The sequence below is a fragment of the Podarcis raffonei genome, chromosome 7 (genome assembly GCF_027172205.1).
Source record: "Podarcis raffonei isolate rPodRaf1 chromosome 7, rPodRaf1.pri, whole genome shotgun sequence".
Taxonomy (NCBI): domain Eukaryota; kingdom Metazoa; phylum Chordata; class Lepidosauria; order Squamata; family Lacertidae; genus Podarcis; species Podarcis raffonei.
This window is the reverse complement of record NC_070608.1, coordinates 23879218-23906012: the sequence shown is the minus strand read 5'-3', so window position 1 is coordinate 23906012 and position 26795 is coordinate 23879218. Positions and strand designations below refer to the sequence as shown.

General features: G+C 40.9%; 1 protein-coding gene across 8 annotated transcripts in view; it reads left to right on the top strand.

Moving 5' to 3' along the window:
- Positions 1-26795, top strand: part of VPS13B (vacuolar protein sorting 13 homolog B) — a 370069-nt gene that overhangs the window by 47138 nt on the left and 296136 nt on the right. For 7 of the 8 annotated variants that reach the window (XR_008331404.1, XM_053395521.1, XM_053395520.1 and 4 more), the window contains exons 12-17: positions 1419-1506; positions 4205-4402; positions 6022-6191; positions 6455-6649; positions 7890-8014; positions 24747-24928. Coding sequence is in view for 7 of the 8 variants with exons in the window: in XM_053395521.1 (XP_053251496.1) it covers positions 1419-1506; positions 4205-4402; positions 6022-6191; positions 6455-6649; positions 7890-8014; positions 24747-24928 (958 nt within the window). In the remaining variant the exon portion in view is untranslated. Of the gene's footprint in view, positions 1-1418; positions 1507-4204; positions 4403-6021; positions 6192-6454; positions 6650-7889; positions 8015-8352; positions 9179-24746; positions 24929-26795 lie in introns of those variants that run through there. The other variant, XM_053395525.1, reaches the window with a different exon arrangement.

The window sequence follows — 26795 nt, the reverse complement described above, 5'->3', positions numbered from 1 at the left end:
TTTCATTGGATGATCCTGAGTTATAGTACTATGAAAGGGAGAAACACTAAACTTTTCCCACACCATACATCACAACATTATGCTGTCCCTTTAATTGCTTTCTCCTGAAACAAAAAAGCTCAATCTGGTTTAGCCTTTTCTTGTAATAAAAGTGTTCAGCTACAGAGTATTCTGGTTGCCTTTTCTGTGCCTTTTTTGTAATAAAAGTGTTCAGCTACAGTGTATTCTGGTTGCCTTTTCTGTGCCTTTTATAGCTCTACGATACCTTTTTTGAGTTGGGGCAGTCAAAACCACACACAATTTTCTAAATGTGGCTGCACCATAGATTTCTACAAGGGCATTATGATATGGGCACTTTTATTTTTAACCCCTTCTTAATGACATCTAACACAAAATGTACCCTTTTCACAGGTTGATGTTTTGACTGAGCTGCCTGCCACACAGCTCAAATTGTTTGCTGGTTAGACATCACCTATTTGCAAAGTTGGGATTTTTTTGCTGCCTTGTTCATCGTTTTACACTTTTTCATATTGAGCTGCAATTCCCATTTTGCTGCCCATTCACCTAGTTCGTATAGATTCTTTCAGAGCTCTTTATAGTCTGGTTGGGATAAATTGGTATTATTCATTAATCTGGCCTCAATTCACTGCTCATTCTTAAAACCAAATCATTTCTGAGCAAGTTAAAAAGCACTGGTCCCAATACACATACTTGCGGGGCATCACTCTTTCTTTTTTTTTATAACTGTGTGTTTATGTTATATACTTCTTTTTAGTTTCCTCATCCTTCATAGAGCAGGAGAACACTGAGAATTCCATGTATCTCATTACTGCCCAATAAACTCATTTTGTTAAAGCTGCAAATTCTCCTTTTATTGGTAGTAATAATAGATTCCATTTACTTAAATGTCAACCTTCATGTCTAATGACGTGATTAGAATGTTACTTACAACTCACTGCTTCCTAGGAAGACAAGAGCAAACAAATACCCACTGAGTCCAAATAAATCTGATTGTTTTCTAGCTAGATGTCCTAAAATGTTTCGGAAGTTGCAAATGTTAGATATGAAGTTTGCCCTAGTCAGCTGGTTTACTAGTGAGTGAGAGGCCAAGCTGAAATAATTGACTCCGCTAAAGATACTAATTAACTAGCTGCTTTGGAAAAGTGGACAAAACATCCAGAAGAGTTATAGATGTCCTTTTGTGTGGTCTAGTCTAGATGTTGCATTAGCTATCTGAAGGATGAATTCTTTGGCTAACCTCTGTCCTTTGTTTTGATAAGGTTTACCATGTATTCATGCACAAACCCAAACAAGTATATATCTCTAGTACTTGACTATAGCCCTGATACCATTGGGTTGTAATCTCAAGATTCTTTCTTAAGAGAACATTAGTTGTATGTACTTTGCTTTGTTGGTAGGAGATGTACACAGAGATAGCTGGAATGCAGAGGTTTGGGGCTTTCTACATGGATTATCTGTACACAATGGAAAGCACCAGTGGCAAAGGTACTTCATTGCTTTGTTTGCTTACTTTTTGAATAACAGAAACAAAGGCTTCTTCAGAGGCACCTGACAGTCCTTGACCGACTGTCCTTAGATTTACCTTTTTGACCTAATTTAAAATCTGGATAGACTTGCTGAAAATTTTGAATTCTAGCATGCTTGTTTGCTTATATACCCTTTTTCTGACTTTGCCCTAAGAAATACAGCAATGTGCGATTTGATATGACTGCTTTGCCCGTGTGCTTTGTTATCGTACAACGATTTAGCTTGAGAAAATCTGGGTTCAAATTGCTGTTCAGCAGGGTTGTTGTGAAGGCAAATCTGGAGGTGGGCAGAAGAAGATCCTTGCTGATTCCCTTAACCCCTGTGCTACACCTTACTGTTCAGCAAATGTATTTTAAGGCAGCTTTGCAAGCTTTATGCTGGCTTAAAGGAAATAATCCAGTCTGCAAAGGAATAAACTGTGATGATTATGGTGATAATCAATTAAATTTGTATACTGTCCATTTAAGATGATAGGGCAGTTTACAACATTAAAATGCAGAATGAGAACAAAAAATACCTAACAAAAACAAACAAAAACAAACCAGTAACTCTCTGGGAGAGCATTCCATAAATGGGGAGCCACCACAGAGAAGACCCATTCTTGTGTTGTCACCCTTCAGACCTTTTGTGGAGGAGGAACACAAAGAAAGGCCTCAGGTGATGATCGCAGAGTTTGGGTTGGTTCATTTGGGGAGATTACATTAGAGAAAGACGAAAGTTTCCCTTCTGTGTGTTTATATTATAGTTACAATCAGTGCTTTTTTTCTAGAAAAATAGATGTCGGTACTCACCGTGAAGTTGTTACAGTGAGTGCCACACTTTTTAACAACAAAAAAGAGGTGCGAGTACTGCATACCATTGAGTACCCCCTGAAAAAAAAGCACGGGTTACAATATTATTTACAGTGGCATCCTATGCATGTGTAAGCAGCAGTAAATAATAGATATTAGGGCAGATCAGTATGATCTGCTTTATATAAAGGGCGGGAGTCTAATAATCTCTCCAAAGTCAAGGTCCTTCAAAGTGAAGGACATGAACAAGCCTTGGGCTTCCTTACTTGCTTTCCACTTTCCTCTATGAGGAGGAGACTGGAAGCTCCCATTTCTGTTTTAGGTTAACCACAATTTAGAGCCCTATCTGAACTATGCTCTTAGTCCACCTCAGTGTGCAAGGCTCTGCGTGATCAGAGCACTCATGCTTATGGGTGTTCTAGTTCTGTGGAGTCCCTGCACATGAACAGGGGTTTGCATGTTGGGTCTTCTTTGTAGACAACTGTGTTCAACGTGAAGCTGAAGGAGGAGACTTGATATGTTTGGGGCAGTACTAAAGGCATGGCCCTGCTTTCAATCAAGTACAGCATTGCCCTATATCTGAGTAACATAAATAGGGTGGGAACATACAGTGGTGGGAAACTTTTCCTAGCCCAGGGGCTGCATTTCTTCCAGGGGTTGCATGCCACTGGTGTGCAGAGCAAGTCCTTCCAGGGGCAGAGCAAGAGATGTGTCTTCTAACTTTGTACTGTAGGATACATTCCATCCATGCAGAAGTTAGAGATTTCTGCGCCCCCCCCCCATTTCTTTGTCTTCCAACGAAGCAAACAAGAGGCATTTTCACAGCTTGAGAGCACATTCCGGCCAGGCAGAAGCACTAAGGAGGGTACTGAGGAGAGCCTGGAGACAGCCTCAAGAGTTAGAGGGAGAGGCCTGGAGGATCCACATTTGACTCCCAAGCCTGAGGTTTCCCAACCCTGACTTAAACATGTTGTAAATTGTGGTTAATCTTTACTGTGGCCAAAGTTCTAATGAACTTGAAATCAAAGCAGCTTTCTCATCCCATTAAGTGGTTATTTAAAAACACAGCTGAGTTGCAGTTGGCAAAAAAGCATGTGCACTATGGATATGGGTGGTTTAAAACCCTGTCTCCAATTTTGAGTATATAGTGTAGTACAGTTGTTGAGACCATGTGATTTGAGCTTTAAGCCTCCAGTTTTTCAGCTCAATATTGCTATTCACCTCCTACTTCATCTTTCCTTCTGTAATGGACATGAAGAAGGAAAAGTGGGCCTCCCTGTGAAAATGCATTGGTGATCTTGCTTGTATTAGTTTATCCTGAAGAAACAAAGTGCAGTTAAGGCTATTGTGTGAGTGTTTATAGCTAACCACTGATAATTGCAAGAAATTGTTTTTCATAGGTAGTTTTTAATGTCTCTACCATTGTCCCAATCAGTGTTAGAAACTGAGATATGAAAGCTAGGAGCTTAAACCTATATCATGGGTGCAACAACAGAATGTCTAGGCACACTTTTTAAAAATAACAATAATACAAAGCTGAAAATGAATGAACTGCTGCTAAAATCTTATATTCATTTTTCACATGGTCTAGTTCTCATCTGAAGTCTGCAAAAAGCAAAGCCATGCTTCCCCTGCCCACCCCCTAATATTCTTAGAGAGTGTCTAGGTGGGGAAGCAGAAGAAGGTCCTCCTTTCCTTCCACTGCAGTTTTTATCTGAAATCTTAGGCGCAGTACTGAGGCCAGACCTCAGAAACTGCTTGTGTTAATGAAATTCCATGTAGCAAAACACGCCTAGAACAATGGGAGTTTCAAACGCTGGTCCTAATGCACGTATTAACTATCTGTAAATATATATATATTGTAGTTTTAGTGTCTGGAAACCAGCCAGATGTGACTTCAGTAAAGAGTGAAGACTTTGGCCATGTTCAGGAGATGTCTACAAAAACCCTTATTGTGGGCCCTCTCAGTCTTCGGCTTGATAGCAGTGCAGTGCACAGGATCATGAAAATGATTGTTTGTGCTCTGGAACATGAATATGAACCATATAGCAAGTCTAAGCAAGGTATGTCGTGATTTAATTCTATATTCTTTATTCTTTTTTACAAATAAAGTAGGAAAGCTTCAGTGGAAAAATGTTAACTGCAAATAATGTGTGTGTGAAAAAAAGGAAAGATTGGTAGTGGTTTATTTGAATTTTTTCATTGTTGTCTGTGGTAAGAGCCCAAACAGAATCTGTTTGTGGCACTGCTGATCTGACCAATGCAGTGTTCGATTAAAGTAGCCATTTGCAGCACTTTTTGAGAGGGAAACTTGGCATGGGGTCACCAGATTGGGCTCTGACTCCACTCTGATCAAGAGCAAAGACTTCTTGGGAAAGTGGGTGGCTCCCAATCAGATTTTTGCTCCTGCCTGATTGAAGCAGTCATGTCACCTTTAGCTCCCATTTCCCCCACTCCTACTCAGGCTAGTTTCTTGAATCTTTTCTTTATCTGTTTCCTGTTTGCCTTCTCTACCTCCCTTGTTTGCTATCCCTACTGAAAAATACTTTACGTAAAAAGTTTTCCTTTTCAACCCACCCCACCCCTCTGTTAGTTCTGTTAGTTCTCCTAGTTCCATTGGTTGTTACTATATTTGGGGAAAGTGGATTCCTGTTATTTCCTTAATTATGCTGTCTCCATGGGCTGTTTGAGCTTGGCAGGTCTGCAAAACTTTCTCAAAGAATCTTTGTTCTTGCCTCATGATCACAGTGGAGTCAGAGCCCAATCGGGTGACCCCCATGATGCCATTTGAGATCCGCACTTCAGATGAGTACCAATTGTACTTTTTTAGGAAACTGGAGAACAAGCAATCTCTAACACAGGAATATCTTCTTTACTTATTTAGCTAGTGCTATCACACTTTACAACGAATGAGAGGTCCGTTCCCCAAGAGCTTGCTGTCAATCTAAGAACTGTCACACAGGGGATAACCAAAAAGCAAACAACAACAACAACAACTCAGAACATCTGAAGAAGTGTGCATGCACACAAAAGCTCATACCAGTAACAAACTTAGTTGATCTCTAAGGTGCTACTGGAAGGAATTTTGTTTCGAATAAGGCAGACCAACACGGCTACCTATCTTTATCTAACCCAGAACTATGACAGTCCCCACCCTCAGGCTCACAGTCTAAAAGGATGTGGCACATGAGGGAAAATGGTGGTAGAAGGGAAAAGCAAGCTCAAGCAGAAGTTCTTCAAGTTATAGTTCTTATAACACAGTTATGGAGTTCTGTCCATGTGGAGTCTGGCTGTCTAGAAGAGCAGCAACTCCTCACCAATGCCAGTGGCAATTCTGTCTGTCCTGCCCATTCTTCTTCCAGATCAGATTTAGGAACAGAGCAGGTGACAATGTCCAGGCCAGAAGGACAGGAGAGCTCCTGCCGCACAGTTCTTCCCTCATACAGGTGACTTGAAGGCAGCTAAAATGAACTGTGGTGACAATTTAAAGGCAAATATGTAAAGAGAGCCAGTTTGATATTACTTGTGGGAAATGCAACAATGGAAATCTCTTTGCCCTTTTGATATTTAGAGGAGCACAGAGTGATCAAAAGAAAATAATAGTTATAGTAGTAATTATGGAAGACTATGTACAGTCCCATTGATAATTACGTTGAATTTGAGTAATTATAATTTATTACAGATTCTGTAGATGGAACTAAAGCTATGCCAAGCCCGGAAGAAGTAGCAGCTTTGGAAGAATATATTCCAACTCGGATCACAAACTTCACAATTCTGAAATGCACTGTGACAATACCTATGGCTGAATTCAACTTGCTGGGCCACTTGTTGCCTGTTATCATGGGACAAAAGGTACTATAATGTAGTCTATCATGAACTATATTTGAAATTAAAACATATGCACCCAGTCAGTTACATATGCTTATTTCATATAGGTTAATTTAGTGTGCATATATTTGCATACATGATAGACTGATTAAAAAAAATAGACTGTGCAAACATCTTGAATGAAACTTTTTTAAAAGTTAGATTTGGAAATGTTGGGCTGTATTTTTAAATTTATGGGGTGTTACATTAATTTGGCTTGTATTTTTCCTCTACTATATTCCCTGAAGAGTTCAAGCAGCCTCTTAAATACTACAAATATTCAGCCTTTGCGTCCTCTGCCTTGTATCCAAATACTGGTGGACAAAATGGCCCTGGAACACTCCATGCCAATGTATGCTGAACAGCTTGTGCAGACCGTCAGCAGCCTTAGCCAGCCATCTGATAACTTACTTCACTATTGTTACTCACACTGCTATCTTAAGGTAAAACATTTTCATTACTTTTTTTTAGTTCATTGAAAATTGCTAAGACTTCTCAGAAACATTATTACAGAGCGATCCTAATTCTGGCAGGGAAGCAGCAGAGTGGGAAGGAGTGGCAGATCATCCACCACATTCCGAGTCCTGATGGACGGGTGGTTCTGGTTTTCTGTTCACTGTTCACTGTTTTCTATTCACTGTTCACTGTACCATTTCCCAGCTTGTGCAACTGAGGACTCAAGGATCAGGCCTCTCGGGTTAACAGCAGGGCTTTGGATACAGTAAATTCAAAGGCTCTGGCATCCGAGACCTGACCTTGGGAGGCCCTTCTTTGTGTGACCCTCCATGAGAGGTCTGGAGGGAAGCCACACTAAAAAGCCTTTTCCGCAGTGGCTCCATTTGTGGAATGCTCTCCCCAGGGAGACTTACCTGGTGCCTTCATTATATAACTTTAGGCACCATGCAAAAACTTTCCTCTTCTCCCTTTGGCTAATTAAGCAATCTATGTGGGGGAGGGGGTTATTTTTGTTTTGTTACTATGGTATGTATTTTTGTGTTTTTATATTGCAAACTGCCTTGTGATCTTCTGATGAAGGGTGGTATAGAAATTTTTAATGATGATTATGATGATGATGATCATAATCATCCCAGACAGAAGCCCTCTGTTTTGCAGCTACTACAGTGGTACCTCTGCTTCTGAACTTAATTCATTCCGGAGGTCTGTTCTTAACCTGAAACCATTCTTAACTCGAGGTACTACTTCTGGGTTGGCGGAGTCTGTAACCCGAAGTGTTTGTAAGCCGAGGTGTTTGTAACCCGAGGTACCACTGTATTGGCAGTAGCCCTCTGTCTGCTAGGACAAACCTGGTGCCTCCACTATGGTGGAAAACTGCCATGGCACTCCTTTCTACCAGCAGAGGCTTATACTGCTGCCCCCCACAAGCCATCAAAGTGGGTTGTTAGGATTGCACTGTTATACTGACATCATGATAATATCATGTACTTATAATACTCATTGTGGTTTAGATTTGTTAATGTTTAGGCACTTGTTTTAAGTCAGTAGGACATACTCCTCCTGTGATATAAATTGTGTGTGTTTTTATAGAAACATGATTTTCTATCTTACATTTTTCTTGGGGATAAATACAATTCGCTCAAAATTGACATTGGTTTATATTAAAGTGAAATAGTTTGTACTGATATTTTTTGTTACTGTACAGCTTGATGTTTTGGTTTGTTTCAGATATTTGGTTTTCAGGCAGGGCTGTCATCACTGGATATTAATGGATCTTACAACTCACCAGTTTCAGTTGTTTCTCCATTCAGTACTGCTGTTTATGGCAAAATGCTTAAGCTTCCTAACTACTGGTGAGTATTAAATGCTTTATATTCACAAGCACTCTATGTGTGGGTGCATCATGGGTACATTTTTATCTTTACTGTACTGTACTGCATTATATTATACACCTCTCCCTTTCTCTAGATACAGATACATGGACATATATACATATACAATTTTCTGTTTATTAATTTTCTGCATTAATATGTTTTAAATATTGCTGTCTCTGACCATACTACTTAGACTGCCATTACCAAAAGTGTTCTTTTTCTTGTTAGAATTTTAGACCAAAATGTTTGCTACTAATGCATGGATATTGCTATAGACTTGTTTGCATTTGTTCTGAAATGAATACCATAACTTATAGGTTGACACCAAGAAAAATGTGTTGAAGATGTCTCTTCTCATTCAACAAAGTATCCCTTAGCCCTGAGGGCTGATGCCAGCTGCAGCAATATCTTAAGTAATCTAGAGAGATGTGTGTGATCCTTACTCACGGCATCTGTGAATGATATTTTAATCCAGATATTAGTAGTACTTTGCCATATTTTCATAACTGTCACAAAAATCTTGCAGTGTACTCATTGGCCGCAGCCTCATTTTCTTCATATTTTGTATGAGTCTTGTCATATTTTGCTTCATTGGATAGTTTTTCTTGTTTTATTGAGCAAAACCTTTGTCCATTCAGGTCTGTGGACAAATTCTGCTGTAAGTTCTGTTACAATATCAGATATTCAATGGACTATTTCTGTATAATGACCAATAACCACATTTGAACTTGAACAAATAGTAGCAGTTTACACTTGAACAAATACTACCTGTTTTATTTTCTTGCTCATCTGTTTCATTGGAAACAATTAATTAATTCAAAGTGATTGCTTTCCATTCAGCTACTTTTCTTAGTAAAGGAAATGCTTCATGCATTCAAGTTTTTGAAATTATGTCAAAGCTGAAAATAGTATTTATCTTTCTTGTGATGTGTATGAATACAAAAACTACTTTCCAGTGGATTTCAGATCACTGCACATACATGGATCTGTGTGTGCATGTAACATCTTTGTTTGCCCAGGTGTTTATAGATTGCTGGCTTGTTTTGCCAATCTTTACTGTGCTAAGTGATTTCTTACTTCTATTTTGATTGTTTTAATATAATAGTGTTTTAGTCATGTTGTACACTGCTTTGGTATGCACATGAAAAGTCACATCGAAATCTGTTTTTATAAATCAATAATATATGTATATGAATGATTAATTCATATTGGTTACTGGTATTTTAAAGTTAGTAAGAGCAGTTCAATGGAGAAAAACATTCCCAAGCTGTAACAGATGCATTAGTTAAGCAGAGGGAGAAATTAATATAAAAAAGGTTTAACCTGACGTTTGTAGCTAGTGCAGTGATTAAACTGGATTAAATCATTGCCTTTTAATATATGCATGTACAAATGTGTGTGTGCATGCACACAAACACACATACAGACATTAAATTGTACTAAGAATGTAAACTAAGACCAAAATATAATAATTTGAGGATAATGAAGTAGAAACAAATGAATACTGCAGCCACATTGTTAAATGAAGTGCAGTATGAAGTGAATAAAACACCAGATGAAATACATCAAATAGCACTTGAACTAAATCGAAATCAGCATGCGGACTGAGAGCTTCATTGAAGTCATGAAATGAGTGGGAACTAGTCTGGTAGAATAACCTGGTAATGTCATTAAACTTCCACTCTTTTTTTCCTCCCAAAAAATTATAGCACCTGCTTTATTTGGATTTTGAGATTTTGCATTCCAGAGTTGCCTAAAGTGCACACATCTGATGGTACATATGTTCTATATACACAACAGGTCATAGTTTTTAAAAACAAAGACACTTTATGAACTGTTATGTTATGTTATGTTATGGAATCCCCTAGGTAGTATGTTTTGAATTAGCAGTGAAAATCTCAACTTTATTTCTGACATAAATCTGCAAAATAGCTTTCATTTTTCTTGTTTAAAAATAATTCCAAGCGATATACATCCAATATATGGTATTACTGTAATATTTGCGCTTTTCAAACTGTATTTGAAAAACTTGGATAACATACTTCATTGCCTAGATGAAATAGTGTCATTAGAAAGGAGCAATATTAACTTGTTTTTAAAATCAGCATAGAAAAAAATAGTTCTATAAAGTGTACTACTTGCTAGTATAGCTTTGAGTGCTAAGATATACTGAATATCTCAGAACAATAAATAATGTTTACAGATATGACTTTATTGTCAGAATGATAACACTTGCCTTACTAATTCCACATTTTATATACTGTATTTTTCGCTCTATAAGACGCACCAGACCACAAGACACACCTAGTTTTTGGAGGAAGAAAACAAGAAAAAAAAATTTCTGAATCTCAGAAGCCAGAACAGCAAGAGGGATTGCTGTGCAGTGAAAGCAGCAATCCCTCTTGCTGTTCTGGCTTCTGGGATAGCTGCGCAGCCTTCATTCGCTCCATAAGACGCAGACACAGTTTCCCTTACTTTTTAGGAGGGAAAAAGTGAGTCTAATAGAGAAAAAAATACAGTATTTGGATTTTCAAACACTAAGTTCGTATTTTGCTCCCCCATAAGCCATTTGAGTGCTGCTGCTTAAGAGAAGTAAAGTACCACCATGAGAATTGTCTTCCCAGAGAGAACTAATTTTCAAGATACTGTATTTTTCCATGTATAAGACTATATTTCCCTCCAAAATTTTTAAGGTTAAAATTGGCGGCCGTCTTATACATGGAATGTTTAAAATATTTATTTCTTAATTTTGGGCTCAAAAAATAGGAGTCGTCTTATACATGGGGAATCTTATACACGGAAAAATACGGTACATTACACTTACCAATACATAATGGCAAGGGAACATCTGAGTAAAAAATTGGATTATTTTTTGTTTCTCCAAGGAAACATTCTCAATTCTCAATTCTCACAGGGAAGAGACATGTCCAGGATGCTTAATAGGCTTTTGGCTCTCTTGAATTGAAGATTGAGTCCTTCCAAAATAGAACATCTTTTGACTAAACTTTTAAAAGATACAGCCTAGGTTCATCACAGTGATGCCAGCTGCGGTTGAGAAGTGATCTCCACACCTTGTTACATATCAGTCTTATTCAGCTTCAGTTCCACATGCTGAGGAATGCTGAATTAACCATTCCAGGGCAGAAGCATTTGGTCTTTCAAGATGCAACTGTATACCTATGTCACATTAAAGACTCCATTGCTATTCAATATCATATAATTAATCAAATACATTTTTTCATTCCATTCCAGGCTCCCTCACTGATCTGAGGAATTGTTTGGTAGTATACCTTACATAAAGAAATTACCATAAGTTTATATGTATTATTCATTTACAGTGGTGCCTCGCAAGACGAAAATAATCTGTTCCGCGAGTCTCTTCGTCTAGCGGTTTTTTCGTCTTGCGAAGCAACCCTATTAGCGGCTTAGCGCTATTAGCGGTTTAGCGGCTTAGCGGCTATTAAAGGCTTAGCGGCTGGCTTAGCGGCTAAAAGGCTATTAGCGGCTTAGCGGCTTAGAAAAAGGGGGGGAAGCGGAAAAAATCGCAAGACTCGCAAGACGTTTTCGTCTTCCGAAGCAAGCCCATAGGGAAATTCGTCTTGCGAAGCGCATCGAAAAACGGAAAACCCTTTCGTCTAGCGGGTTTTTCGTCTTGCAAGGCATTCGTCTTGCGGGGCACCACTGTATAACACTTATAAATACTTATACACCATTTTCTACTGCAAATTCAATATTGATAAACAATATATCAACACACTTAAAGTAATTATGGAATCCTCCAAAATCAGTAAGGACCATCAGTTAAAATTTAGTTGGTCTTATGTTATTTTTCTTAAGGTTTGGAAAGCTAAGAGTGCATGTTTCTTAGGTTCATTCACAAATTTTAGCTCAGTGAGTAGTCATCTTCTGCTTGCTGTTGCTGGACTGAAGCCCAGAAAAGAGAGACTACTTCCTCATCCTCAGATTCCAGGTTTTTGTTTTTCTGTGCAGCCTTGAGCATTTTCTCCTGGTCTCACATAGCAGATAGAGTTACAGTAATTTTTCCTTTGAGACTATAGCTTCTGGCTTTACTGTGTATTGTTATTGTGTAGTATTATTCTTTGAAATAAGGAATCTGAATGTCCAGGTCTGATATTTTGAATATTTTTGACAAAACCAAATATTCCAGTTGTTATAGCCAAATGATCATATCATTCTCTTAGGATTATGCCGTATGTTAGGTTTTTAATGTTTAGTTTGTAAGGTAAAACATGCTTGGTGTTGCAAAATATGTTTTTGGTACTGGTGTACAAGTTGGAAGGTCAGTGGTTCAAATCCATGTGACAGGTTGAGCTCCCATTGATCTGTCCCAGCTCCTGCCAACCTAGGTGTTTGAAAGCATACCAGTGCGAGTAGATAAATAGGTACCACTGTGGCGGAAAGGTAAATGGCGTTTCCATGTGCTCTGGTTTCCATCATGGTGTTCCGTTGCGCCAGAAGCAGTTTAGTCATGCTGACAACATGACCTGGAAAGCTGTATGTGGACAAACGCCAGCTCCCTTGGCCTGAAGCGAGATGAGTGCCTCACCCTATAGTCGCCATTGACTGGACTTATCCATCCAGGAGTCATTTACCTTTTAACCTTTTATGTTTACACAGTTGGAAAAATGTTTTTTGGTCTCCCTGAGATGTCTCCCCATGTTAAATGTGAAGCTGCTCTCACACCAGATTCCTAAAACCATTTTTATTTCATAGTGGTGGCATAATATAAATCAGTATAGTCATAGTGGCACACAGTTTTTCATAAAACTAATTGGTTGAATGATAGCATATTCTGCTGCATTCCCTTTTTTAGTTTGAGTTGCTTCCTTATCCTAAATCTATTTAGTTAGAAATGTGTCCCACTGATGTTTTTGCTGATCTTGTCTAATCCTCTTTTAAAGCCATTCAAGTTGGTGGCCATCACTGCCTCTTGAATTTCATAGCTTAATTTTATGCTATGTGAAGAAGTATTTTCTATTGTCTGTCCTGAATCTTCCAACATGCAGCTTCACTGAATGCCCCTGAGCTTTACTACTGTGAGAGAGGGATAAAAATTCTGTATTTACCTTCTCTGCTCCATGTATAATTTTACACCTTCACCATGTATTTTCCTCCTCTAAACCAAAAAGCAACCAAACTTTGTAGCCTTTCCTAATAGGGGAGTTGCTACATCCCCTTTATTATTTGGGCTGCCCTTTTCTGAACCTTTTCCAGCTTTACAATATCTTTCTTTCAGGTGAGGCAACCAGAACCGTGCACAATATTTCATGTACAGTTGCACCATCGATTTCTATAGCAGCATTATCATAATGTTTTCAGTCGTTTTCTGAATGATCCTTAGCATTGAATTTACCTTTTTCACAGCTGCCACATACTGGGTAGACATCTTAATCAAGCTGTACATTACAATCCCAAGGTCTTGTTCCAAGTCATATACCATTAGCCCCAGACCCCATGGGGGTATATGTGAAAGTTATATAGTTTTGCCCCTGTGTGCATCATATTACATTTCCTTTCTTTGAACTGCTTTTGCCATTTTCTTATTTCTTATTTCATTAAAAATGCTGCCCATTCACTCAGTTTTGAGAAATCCTTTTAGCTCTTCACAATCAATTTTTGTTTTAACTATGCCAAGCAATTTGGTATCATAGGCAAACTTCTTACTTCTCAGCCCTAACTCTAGATCATTAATAAACAAGTTAAAAAGCACAGGTTGCAATACTGATCCTTGAGGGACTCCACTTTCTACACCATTGTATTGGGAGAACTGTAATATATAATAGATTTGTGAGCAAGAAGCAATAGCCCCTTTCATGAAATATCCATGTGGATTTTCAATTGTGGACATGTATTTTAGTTAACTTACCCATCAAGCTCCTCTAAGAGCCAAACCATATTAGTTCCTCATGAAACAGTATTAGAAATGGTGTTATGCCTGCCTTTTAACAACAAGAGAAATATGTTGGGAAGTGTTCAGAATCTTTTCCCCACCTTAAGTGTTTGCCTCCCTACAGCATCTCTGCCTGAATGCTTTTCTCCTTAGCCAGGCTTGAAGGGACAGGGAAGGTATTCCCTGTATTTTATATTTAAGTAAATTGTTCTGCTCTGATAAATTCTTTTCTAAATTGCTCTGTTAAAATTGCATATTATCCTGCTTTGCTGAATTGGGAAGAGGCCCACTTCCTCTTTCTGCCGGCTAGCAGACAGCGAGCAGCGGCTTTGCAAGCTGGGAGCTACTTCCTCTTTCTGCTGGCTAGCAGGGAAGCTCATTTCCTGTTTTTTTCTCTCAGCTAAGTAGAAACTGCAGTACTCTCTGCACATGCTCTCTGATGCAGTAATGCAAGAGAAGAACACACGAACAAGGGAAGGAGGGGCGTTTAGATAGCCATATGCCATATAAGGAAGTAAGCTAAAACTTGCCAGCTGATTGGAGGAGGTTTTGGGGAAGCTTGGGGGAGGGAAGGGTGTTTTCAAGGTATAAGAAAGTTTGCAAATGTGAAATTGGGCGTAGCCAGTCTTTGGAGAGGACTCCACTGGCTGCCTCTGCGCAGATCTCAATAAATCTCTTTTCTCTGACCAAGAAGTCTCTGGAATTGTTTTTCCCCTCTGGCCACGGGGTTGGCGGACCGCTGGACCTCCGGGTACTGCTAATCTAAGGCTTCATTTTGGGGGCTCGTCCGGGATGGGTCCCCACCCCACGAAAGGTGGACCGAGGGGCCAGACTCGACCGGGTGAGCAACCAGGACCAGCGCTCGCAATCTCCAGCGCGCACCCTGCCAGTTCGTAGGGGGAGATCGCCACGCTGTGCCTGAGCCGAGACACCCAGTCGGGAGAGAAAAGAGGACGGCCGAAGGAGGGGTCCGCAGCGGAACAGGTAAGCCCAAGGGAAAGGGCGTGGTAGGAAGACTGATCAGCTTCCCCTGGCTGTGAGCAGTAGAGTGCCGCCAGTAAGGTTGGGGAAAGGGGAAACAGAGGGAAAATTATTTTGGTGTGTTTTGTGTGTTGCATGTTGGAATTATATTGGGGTGTGTTTTGTATGTTGCATGTCAGATACTCCAGTGGCTGAATTGTCAAGTGTGGGCCGGGGCTTAGCGTCCCCTTGGCCGAGCGATTGCAGGGCTGTGCATTTCTTAGCAACGAGAGTTCGCCAAGTCACAGTCTGTAGTGGTTGGTGTGTGAAAGGATCTTAAGCCCGGTTAGGAGCGGAGTATCTGAAAAAAAAAAAAAAATGGGGTCTGGGGCAAGCTAACGTAGTCCTCTGAAATGTTTTTTAACCAACTGGAAAGCAGCTACGAAGCATGATGATTGGGTTCAAATTGAGAAGAGAGAGGATGTGAGGTTGCTTGGCCCACCCAAGGAACTAATTGGCCCTTGGAGGGCAGATTTAATTTGCAACTAATCAACCCACTATATCAAAATATCTTGAAGGTCCACCCAGACCAGATCCCTTATATTTCTACCTGGAAAATCAATGTAGAAAAGAATCCACCGTGGCTGAAAGCCTGCCGAGGCGACGCCCCACAAAATACAATATGTGCAGTCCGACCGGCAGGGAAGTCAGAAAAGCCTCCGGTGATATCAGAGCCGGAAGGAGAGGAAGGAGAAGAGGGGAAAGTCATTAAACCGCCGCCACCCTATGCTCCACCAGCTGCCCCTCTAGCGAATCCCCCAGGCCCAGGGCCCCAGGACTAGGGAGGAGCCGGCCCTCAGCCTGAACCCTCCAAGGTTGATGAATTAGAGAGCGAAGAGGAAGAGGATGATGAGGAGTTTATGAAGGGACTAATTGAGTTAGCAAAGAAAGGAAAAATGTGGACACAGTATCAGACAATTGAGATTGCAACAGTATGTACAACCCTATGTGAAAGAAGTGGATGTTAGTTCCCATTTGTTAGCAGCAACCAGGGTGTCCCTCCATAAGTCCCATAAGGCACAGAAAAAGGGTGGGACTGCAATGATGCCTCTATGCAGAGTGTATGACCCACCAGCCCCCCAGGACAGGGTGGGGAAGCACCACCATGCACTTATACAGTCCAACATGTGCCTTTTTCAAGTGCTGATGTGTGCAATTGGAGAAATTAGAACCCTACCTTTGAGGAGAACCCAGATGATATTGCCAACGCCCCATTATAAAGGCTGCCTTTGTAGCTCAAGCAGCGTCCAATATTCGCCAAAAGAAAAAATCCAGAAGCATGAGGGGTGCATCGGCCATGGGCTGGAATAGATGTTGGAAATAGCTCAAACCACTTACAATCAGAGAGATGAGGAGGCCCAGAGAAAAAAGGAGAAGTATCAAACAAGGAAGTTGATGACATTACAGGCAGCCGCCCCCACCCCTCAGAAAAGAGGAAGTGCCCGGGGAGGAGGGCGAAGCCGTCTGGGGAGGAATCAGTGCGCCATCTGCCGACAGGAAGGGCACTGGAAGAGAGAATGCCCTATTCTATTATTAGGAAGAGATTTGTTGGTAAAGTTGCAAGCCCAAATTACTTTTAAGCCATCGGGAGAAGCCACATTGTCCACTATGTCACTTGGGGAACTGGTTGTGGAGGCACCCCTGAGGGAGTACTGGCGCCTCATGATAATAAAAGAAGAGGAGGGACCCATCCCCGCCAGTATTCTGGAACAAGTGAACCCCCCAGGAATGGCAAAGAATATCCCACCAATAATTGTGAAGCCCAAGCCATTTGTCAATCCTGTTGCAGTAAATAAGTATCCCATCCCACGAAGGGCGACTGAAGGAGTGTAGGTGCATCTAGAGCGACTGCTCCAACATAGGATCTTGAGGCAATGCCAATCACAGTGGAACACCCTTTTGTTACCAGTGAAGAAAGGAAGCAGGCTATTATCCTGATACCAGAGCCAAAGAACTGCAGAGAACTCTGTGGCTTTCTGGGGTCTGCAGGATTTTGTAGGATATGGATATTTAATTACAGCATCATTGCCAAGCCTCTACATGAGTCAACCAGAGGAACTGAGAGAGACCCCTTTGTTTGAAGCACAGAACAACAGCAAGCCTTCGTGGATTTGAAGAGGGCACTACAGCAAGCCCCAGCGCTTGGCATCCCAAACCCTGAGAAACCCTTTACTCTATTCGTGGATGAGGACCAAGGGACAGCGAAAAGGGTTTTGTGCCAAAATTGGGAAGCTGGCAACAGCCAGTGGCATACCTAGAGCCCTGACCCTAGCAAAGGGACAGAAGATAAACATTTATACTCTAAGTATGCCTTTCTGACTTTACATGCCCATGGAGCCTTATGGAAGGAAAGAGGTTTGCTTACCTCCAGAGGAAACCAGGTGGCCCACCCACAAGCCTTATTGAACCTTCTGGATGCTGTATGGGAGCCCAAGGCAGTGGCAGTTATCCATTGTTATGGACACAAAACTGGACTAGGAGAAGTGGCCAGAGGAAACCGACTAGCAGACAGAGTGGCCAAGGAAGCAGCCAGGGAACCAGCTCCCGCGTCAGTTATTGGAGCACTGGTCCCTGGAAGGATCTTGAACACCGCTGATAAGCCAATATACACCAAAAAGGAAAGGGACACTGCAGATGCCCAGGGGCTGACCATGTCCAAAGAAGGATGGTACCTTACTCATGATGACAGAATATGGATTCCAGAGTCCCTTTCTCAGCAGATTACTCAGAGATACCATGAGTCCACCTACATGGGACCAGATGCCACAACCAGACAGCTGAAGCAGTGCTTCTATATAGCCCACCTTTATCAACTGGCAGCCCAGATCTCCAGGAAATGCCTGCTGTGTCAAAAGAATAATCCTAGAACCGGACCCTTGGCTCCCCCGGGGATTCAGCATAGTGGAACTGCACCCATGGAAGACCTTGTTGTGGATTTCACTGAATTGCCCCGCTGTGGACCATACCGCTACCTGTTCGTGGCGATCTGCACGTATACAGGATGGGTTGAAGCCTGGCCCACCAGAACTGAAAAGGCATTTGAAGTAACCAGGTGCCTGCTTAGGGAGATCATGCCCCGCTATGGACTACCTAGGTCAATAGGATCTGACAATGGACCAGCCTTTGTCCACTCAGTTTTGCAATAACCCCCCATGCTAGTCAAAATGTGCAGTTTGATAATTATGTGCAGTAACTCTCCCGAGATTTTGTCTCTTTCTTAACAGGTGGACCCAGGCCCACTGCTGTTACCTCACCCCTTGGGTCCACCACACTTAAGTGAAGAAGGCTATTTTAGATTGGACAGTTACACCAAATCCTGATGATCCTCTGAAGCTAACCATCTCCAGAAGAGCGCCAGACGGCTGGACAAGTGGATGGGAGGGACGCCCGCGGGCAGCGTCCCCAACGTAGAGACTTTTTTCCCCAGCAAATTTTAAGGCACCGCCAGGACTTTTGATATTGGGGCCAGAACTCTTTGATATGGTCACTCCGTGTGTCAGGCCTCTGCAAGGGTGGATATATATATTCCTGTGGGTATATGTTAATATATGTAGAGGGAGAAGCCCCTTTCGGATACAGTGTGTTGGGAGGAAATCATGAGAGTATTAAGCATCCACAAGGACAGGTGGGAAAATTGGTTAAGATAATAAGCTCCTCCTCAGAGAGGTGGGACACAACCTCCCAAAAAGCAAGGCAGCTGATAGAGCACGAGTATCAGTGGGCCCTTCAGCAATAAAATAGATATGTCCTAGATAATATTTCAGTCACCATTGATCACATGGAAACAATGATAGCCAGGAACCCGCTGAAAACTACAGGAGGTGATCTATGGGGTTGGTTATATTCCTGGCTGCCTCATGGCAGTTGGCTCAGGCATATTGTGGTATTATTAGCAGGGCCGCTGTTAATCCTTCTGCTTTTTTTTTTTTGCTTCTGTATATCCTGCTTCGTGCAATGCTTACAAGGTGTGATGCAAAAAGAATCATGGCCCTTATTGCTCTTCCCCAGGATTATAAACCCGAGAGACCAGGACGAACCTAGGAGATAGGTTGTCCCAAAAGAAGAGGAGGGAATGAAGGGACAGGGAAGGTATTCCCTGTATTTTATATTTAAGTAAATTGTTCTGCTCTGATAAATTCTTTTCTAAATTGCTCTGTTAAAATTGCATATTATCCTGCTTTGCTGAATTGGGAAGAGGCCCACTTCCTCTTTCTGCCGGCTAGCAGACAGCGAGCAGCGGCTTTGCAAGCTGGGAGCTACTTCCTCTTTCTGCTGGCTAGCAGGGAAGCTCATTTCCTGTTTTTTTCTCTCAGCTAAGTAGAAACTGCAGTACTCTCTGCACATGCTCTCTGATGCAGTAATGCAAGAGAAGAACACACGAACAAGGGAAGGAGGGGCGTTTAGATAGCCATATGCCATATAAGGAAGTAAGCTAAAACTTGCCAGCTGATTGGAGGAGGTTTTGGGGAAGCTTGGGGGAGGGAAGGGTGTTTTCAAGGTATAAGAAAGTTTGCAAATGTGAAATTGGGCGTAGCCAGTCTTTGGAGAGGACTCCACTGGCTGCCTCTGCGCAGATCTCAATAAATCTCTTTTCTCTGACCAAGAAGTCTCTGGAATTGTTTTTCCCCTCTGGCCACGGGGTTGGCGGACCGCTGGACCTCCGGGTACTGCTAATCTAAGGCTTCAGGCTGAGCTACTAAAAGACTAGGCCTAAACCATTTGGGATATTTGCTGTGGAATGAAATCAGCACTATGCATGGGAGGGTTCCCCACCCCTCTTTTACACATGCCTTCTGCTGTTAAAATTTGATCTCTTCCTGCTCTTTCTATATTAGCCTTTGCTAAACTGATGGCCAAGGGACACGGGTGGCGCTGTGGGTTAAACCACAGAGCCTAGGACTTGCCGATCAGAAGGTCGGCGGTTCAAATCCCTACAAGGGGGTGATCTCCCGTTGCTTGGTCCCTGCTCCTGCCAACCTAGCAGTTTGAAAGCACGTCAAAGTGCAAGTAGATAAATAGGTACCGCTCCGGCGGGAAGGTAAACGGCGTTTCCGTGCGCTGCTCTGGTTTGCCAGAAGTGGCTTAGTCATGCTGTACGCCGGCTCCCTCAGCCAATAAAGCAAGATGAGCGCCGCAACCCCAGAGTCGGTCACGACTGGACCTAATGGTCAGGGGTCCCTTTACCTTAAACTGAGGCCTCCACATATTTTGGACTATAGTTCCCATCAGCCCTAGCCAGCACAGTCTGGGACTAATGCAAGTTGTAATCCAAAACATCCAGAGGGCACCAGCTGGTGAAGGCTGTTCTGTATGGTTGGAGAAGTTCTTTGTTTAAATGAATTGAACTGTTCCCACCACACCTAGTTGATACCATTCAGTAAGTATTCTTGCGAACAAAGAGGGAGCACTGCACCCTCTCTCTTATAACACTGCAGTACTACTAATAACGATACAATGTTATAATTTTATTAATTGGCTTTGGTATTTAATAGTTGGATCCTACACCAGTCAATAATCAATCAATCAGTCTCCTTTATTGGCATAGAAAAAGTGCATCGTATACATGGATCAGCCTTTAATACCAATTTGTTACCCTGAATGAACAGATTTATATGGAAAGTAGATAAAAAGTGCATATGTGCATGTATATTTAATTTAAAGACATGGTGTTCTGTCCATAATTTCTATGTTACAAAATCATGAGCATGTTTCTTCTTGTAGCAAAAGAACCTGTTCACTAGTGATCCTTGAAAACTGTAAGGTACATGATGTTTGAGAGTGGTAAGGGAAATTGTGGTTGGATTTACAAAGTTAAGTGTGACATTCGTATTCCAAAGTGTTGGTCTATCCATATGTGCTTGGGTATAAGTAAAAAATGGCAGACTTGCATATCTCTCTTTATCATCACCACCACTACCGTTATTAAATTTAAATTAATATTACTTCAAAGATGGCAAGGAAAAACAAACAGCCTTGTGACTGTACGGAAGTGATGCACATTATTTGGCTGCTGACATGTGTAAGTGATTGGTAAAATGAAGTTGGTGTTTTAACTAAATGATCAATACCACTATCAGTATACTTGCAAATATTTCTTTTTCCAAAGAGCTAAGCATGCTAAAAATTTTTTTTAATCAATTGTGTAAGTGCCAACTGAAATGTATCCATTTTTTAAAAAAAGCAACACACACACACACACCCTGGCCCCAAGTCATCACTAGGTTCTGGTAGCAGGTTACTGGTCTTGTGTTGGAAAAAATGAACTAATCTTATTTTACTGTACAGGATATGAGTAATAAAAAAAATTAATTTTTGGAAATACTTGGCAGGTTCCAGTCTTACATTTGGGGACTCTGTATAAACTTTTGGAGCCAGCTGTTCGCTGCTATGTTCATTCAATCACTATGAGGTGTTGATTTTAAAGGAATGGGTTGCTGTTTCTAAAGGTACACATTGCTAATATTTCACAGCGAGCCTGTGGACTTGCATGGATTGGTTACATTAGTCCCTTCACATAGAGGGTCAATTCATTTTCACATTCAAGAACAGGGATTAGAATTGCTTTAGCAGTATGTCAGATTTATCTAAACACTTTAAGGCAACTTGCATCAGGGTAAGCAAGTTAGAGAGAAAAACAAATGAACTTTAAAGTAATTCACTTAGGACAGAATCTTTTTTTAAAAGAAATTCCATGCCAAAGCATGGCAAACATTGCTTGTTCTTCTTTCCTTAAATTTATACTGGAAATGTTCCAACTTCAGCTTTAATGAGTGGCAGATTCCCTTAGCTCTACTAAGGTTTATTTCACCCTAAAGAATAATAATTGGATTGATAGTTTTTTAATCTGTTCTGCTAAATAGGCATATGTTGAAGGTCCATTTTTAAGGACAGAAGTTGTGAAACAGATGCTTTATAGACAATAAATGGAAATACCTTTTAAAACAATTTGGTGTTACAACAAATTCATAGCAAAACATTACCAAAACTAAAGATAAAAGATGAGAGATCTGTTTGACATGATGATGATCATTCTTACATTCATTTGCATTTTACTCTGACTACAGGAAAATGTTTTCAAAACTTTATATTATTATATTATAAAATAGCTTTTCATCTAAAGGCAATTGAAGCTAAAAAAAAAAAAAAACCCTCTCAGAAACATTTGCTGCACATATGGTACAGTAGAATGTACTGATTTTTTGTATGTGTCCTGCTTTTGAGTGTGTAATATTTTCTTTAAGTTCTCCCCATTCACTGAAAATCAGTATCTTTCTCCCAAAGGAAGTATTAAAAATACAGTAAGTTTAAAAATTTGCATATTGTTAATTTTTTTTTATTTAATACAGTGTTACTAGCCATCAGGGAATTTTTTATGTGAAAGCTGTAAGTTTAAACGTCACTGTAGTTCAGTACAGTGGCTGTATTTCCCATCAAAGCAGAGGCTTGTTTTAAAATAAAGTTATTCAAAGATTCTGCATTACGAATAGTTGTTATTGCTACTGATGTTTAAACCCACGTGCATTTATTTTCATGAAAATGCTTCCTTGGAATTTAGAGATTCTCTGTCAATGCTTACGTCCATGCTTAGTTCATGACACTTTACATTCCCACTATGTGGTCTGCTCACAAATTACATGTAGTGTTCAATATTCAGAAGAGCAATTTGGTTCAATAAAAACACAATTACGTAAAATATTTGAATTAGAATAATAGATTAGAATCAAATAATTGTACAGCTGGAAGGGACCATGAGGGTCAATCTAGCCTTGCAGAAATCTTTTGCCCAACGTGGAGCTCAAACAGACAACCCTGAGATTAGGAATCTCAAGTCTTACACTTCAGATATGGTATAGATTCTTAATGACAACAACAAAAATCTGCCCTTCATCAGCAGCTGCCAGGGCAAGTTACGACAGTATAAAAATTTAAACAGTCCAAACAGAACAGAACCACAGGAATAATATGGAACCTGAAAACACATGTCAGGTGTCAAAGTGAACGGTAAAGAGCTGCGTCTTTAACATTTGCCGAAAGCTCTATAGCGACGAAGCCACAGACACTTCTGCGATCAGTTTATACCAAGATCCTCTTGTTCCAGAAGTAATAATTAATGATAAATAAATTGCATTTGTATGACTTTCAAGTGTTCAAAGCACTTCACATGCTTTATCTCTTTGTATAGGAATCCTTGCAAAATGTTGTAAGGAGGGTCAGTATTATTACTGACAGGTTAAGAGAGACTGGCCACCTAGGGAGTTCATGGCAGATGCAAGATTCATTCATTCCTGATTTGGAGTTCAGCCTCTTAGCAATCAGCTCTCTGTTTCATGACTTTGGCACGGGCCTTCTAAAATTCTCACTAACTTATCTTAAAACAAGCTTTTTGCAGACAGGCCCTGAAGCAACAAACAACATGGTGGCTAAGTTTTAGTCCATGCAAATTGGCATCTTGGGGCCAATTTTCTGAGAACTTCTGATGAACTAGAGGTAGAAGTACACATTTTGATAAATACAAACATGCTGAAGGAGAGGCCGGCCCTCTGTTGAATTGTACTTTTCCCTTCTCTCTCCATAATGTATCATAACACTTAATATTTCTCATTGGGCCAGTTTGGATGTAATAACCCCATGGTCCACCAAGTTGGACCCACATGCTCTTGCCTCAGTTCTCTCATCCTCCCATTGCAAGCTGGCTTCAGCTCCATGATCTTAGTTTGTTTAGAACAGAGTTCCCTGTTAGATCCCAGTGGGGATACCTGGCTTTAACATCACTTTACAGAGTTCTCAACCAGAATTTATTCCTGTCTCTCTCAATGAACAATCTATATCAGTGGCTGTTGGGGCCAGAGAATGCACAAAATGAGAACACAGTAAGTTTAATATGTGTTACAGAGAGGGAGAACTTGACATAGGTTTATGCTTTTTGGCAACAGCTCCATGTTGCTTGTAGTGTGAATCCTTATACAAGTTGACGTCCTTCTGCCTTAGTATGTGTTATTGTCTTAGTATGTGTAGAACTTTTGAATTGTTGAAGAAGTATCTAAATTGTTATATGCTATTCCCCTTGTCTACATCAGGGGAAGAGGTGAATATTGTAAAAAGGTAAAGGGACCCCTGACCGTTAGGTCCAGTTGTGGATGACTCTGGGGTTGCGGCGCTCATCTCGCTTTATTGGCCGAGGGAGCCGGTGTACAGCTTCCAGGTCATGTGGCCAGCATGACTAAGCCGCTTCTGGCAAACCAGAGCAGTGCACGGAAACATCATTTACCTTCCCACTGGAGTGGTACCTATTTATCTACTTGCACTTTGATGTGCTTTCGAACTGCTAGGTTGGCAGGAGCTGGGACCGAGCAACGGGAGCTCACCCCGTCGTGGGGATTCGAACTGCCAATCTTCTGACCGGCAAGCCCTAGGCTCTGTGGTTTAGACCACAGTGCCACCCGCATCCCTGTGAATATTGTAGACTGGTTATAAACATGGAAGTTTTGTGGAATTCAAATACAAACTAGCTATAGGTTTTGTGAGAATGTGAGGTTCGGAGATTCATTTTTGGAACATGTTCACATTCAATGTATAATCTTTAGCAAAATAATTGTACTATTGCCTTATGTTTGTTGTAAATCACTAATTTTTAAAGTTCACATAAAATGAACATGAACTAGCCACGTTTTCAGTGAGCTTTTCCAGTGTTGCCTCTCCTAGGGATTTGCCATTTGCCATTTCTGCCAATAAGCCTGTATACAGATTTAATCATATTTTTGTTTCTGTTGTATTTTCTAGGTCCAAGCGTTCTCATGTTGCAGTTAAAGAATGTATATTTGAGCTTCCAAGTCTGACAATTCAAGCAACAAGAGCCCAGACCTTCCTAATGCAAGCTATTTGGCAGAGTTGGGCTTATACTGGAAATGTTAGTTCACCAGTTGTGAATGAAGCTTTAGTGAATGAAGTCTTTCAACCATCAGGTAAATACTATTTTTTTTCTTACCAGTATACTTAACTGATATCACTGCCCCAGTACAGTATTGCTTTTAGTTTTCATATATTGAACTTTATCTTTAGAATCTAGCATTTAAATACATTTTAGTTGGAAAATCAGTTTGAATGTAGTATCAGTGAAACTTTCTGCTTATAGATTAAGAAGTCACTAGGCTTCACTCTTTGCAAAAGCTTCTACATGCTTTTAAAATTGCTTTTCTTCATTTTGGATGTGTCATAATATAGTAACCTAAGGAAATTTACATGTAAACCTTTGGAATAAAACGTATAGATCTTGGTTCCGTGTGTTTCAACCAGGAGTGACTTGAACCAGGACAGAGTATATATTTTACTGTATTATATTGGTTGCAGAATTGTAAATGTTTAGAGGTTGCAATGTTTGGAGGGAGGGTAGGATGTTTTGTCTTTAAAGTATGAAGACAGGCTTCTGTAACAGCTTTATATGCTGTAGTGAATGTTTATGTCTGTCTTCTAAATGTGTTTCTATCTTGCTCTGTTGTTATGCCTGGGAAAAATGCAAAACAACTTTTAGTGTAAAGAAAAATATGGAAGATACTCTGTTTCTTTCACTACATGCGCCATTGCACCCACTCTACCTTGGACTTTTCTGTGTTGTGAATGGTGGATGGGGCAGGTATTAAATTGAATGAATGAGTAAATAAATACAGGCACCTCCCCACTTACGTGTGACCGTGTATACGCATGGCACCAGGAATAGAATCATATCAGGAAATGGCGGGAGCTGGAGAGCCCTTGTGGCTTACGGGGAAAACCTCTGCAGAGCCCAAAGGGGACCCTAGTGAGGGCATAGGAAGCCCCAAATAGACCTCAGGAGCACCAGAACTTTATTTAGGCTGCTCAGCTTCCCTGCCTAACAGCTGACACGCAAGTTAGCACAGCAGCAGCAGCGTTCCTGCACATCCTCCAGCTGACTTTAGAGCTTCAACTCTAGATATTCTAGTCTGGATAGGAGAGAGAGCTGGAGACCAGGGGAAAATAGGCATTTACAGGCTTTTTAGAGGGTGCTGCCCACTTTATGTGATTTCACTTATGCACACGGGGGTGCAGAACGTAACTGTGACATTAACATATGAGAGTGCTGGAGGTGAAATAGTAAAACAAGTTACCCAATCAGAACCCAGGGGGGTAGAGTCAGAGGGACTATAAAACCAGCTCTGGGAGGGGCAAAGGGAGGAGTTCGTTGGGAGTTTGGTGGTTGGTTGGAGAGGGAGTGAATTGGGATAGAGTTGTGAGTAGGTTGAGTTAGTGTAGCGAAATAAGCTGCGTCAGGAACAGTTAGGAGCTAGGAAGACAAGTAAATATCTGAGAGGTGGTTTAGTGAGTGAAAGCAGGTAGCGGAAGTTATAGGTCTGGATAGGCGCCCCATGATTGTAATTGACCGATACCGTTTATGAAACCACACGCTTGTTAAACTGCAATAAATAAACAGAAGTTTATGTTCCAATTTAACCCTGACCGGACTCAGTATTGTACCAGGTAGGGCCTGGGTGGCAGCAGCAAGAAATAAAGTGGTGGCACAGGGATCAGTAGATGGTGAAACATCTGGGGACCCTGTGTGATCGCCACAGTAACCTCCGCATAGGTAGAGAGACGCCCGTACACTTTAAAGCCTGAGAAGAAAACAGAATTCATCAGGAAAGATTACCTTTTGCCCCGTGGCTTACCTGGCTTGGTTTTGCGCACTTGTGTACAGAGCAGGAATACACCCATTGTGCTGAATCAAAGAGGCTAGTTAGAACCATTTGGGGGGGGGCTGTGCATAATTACTATTATTTATTAATTTATATACTGTTTAATGTCAAAATAGGTTTC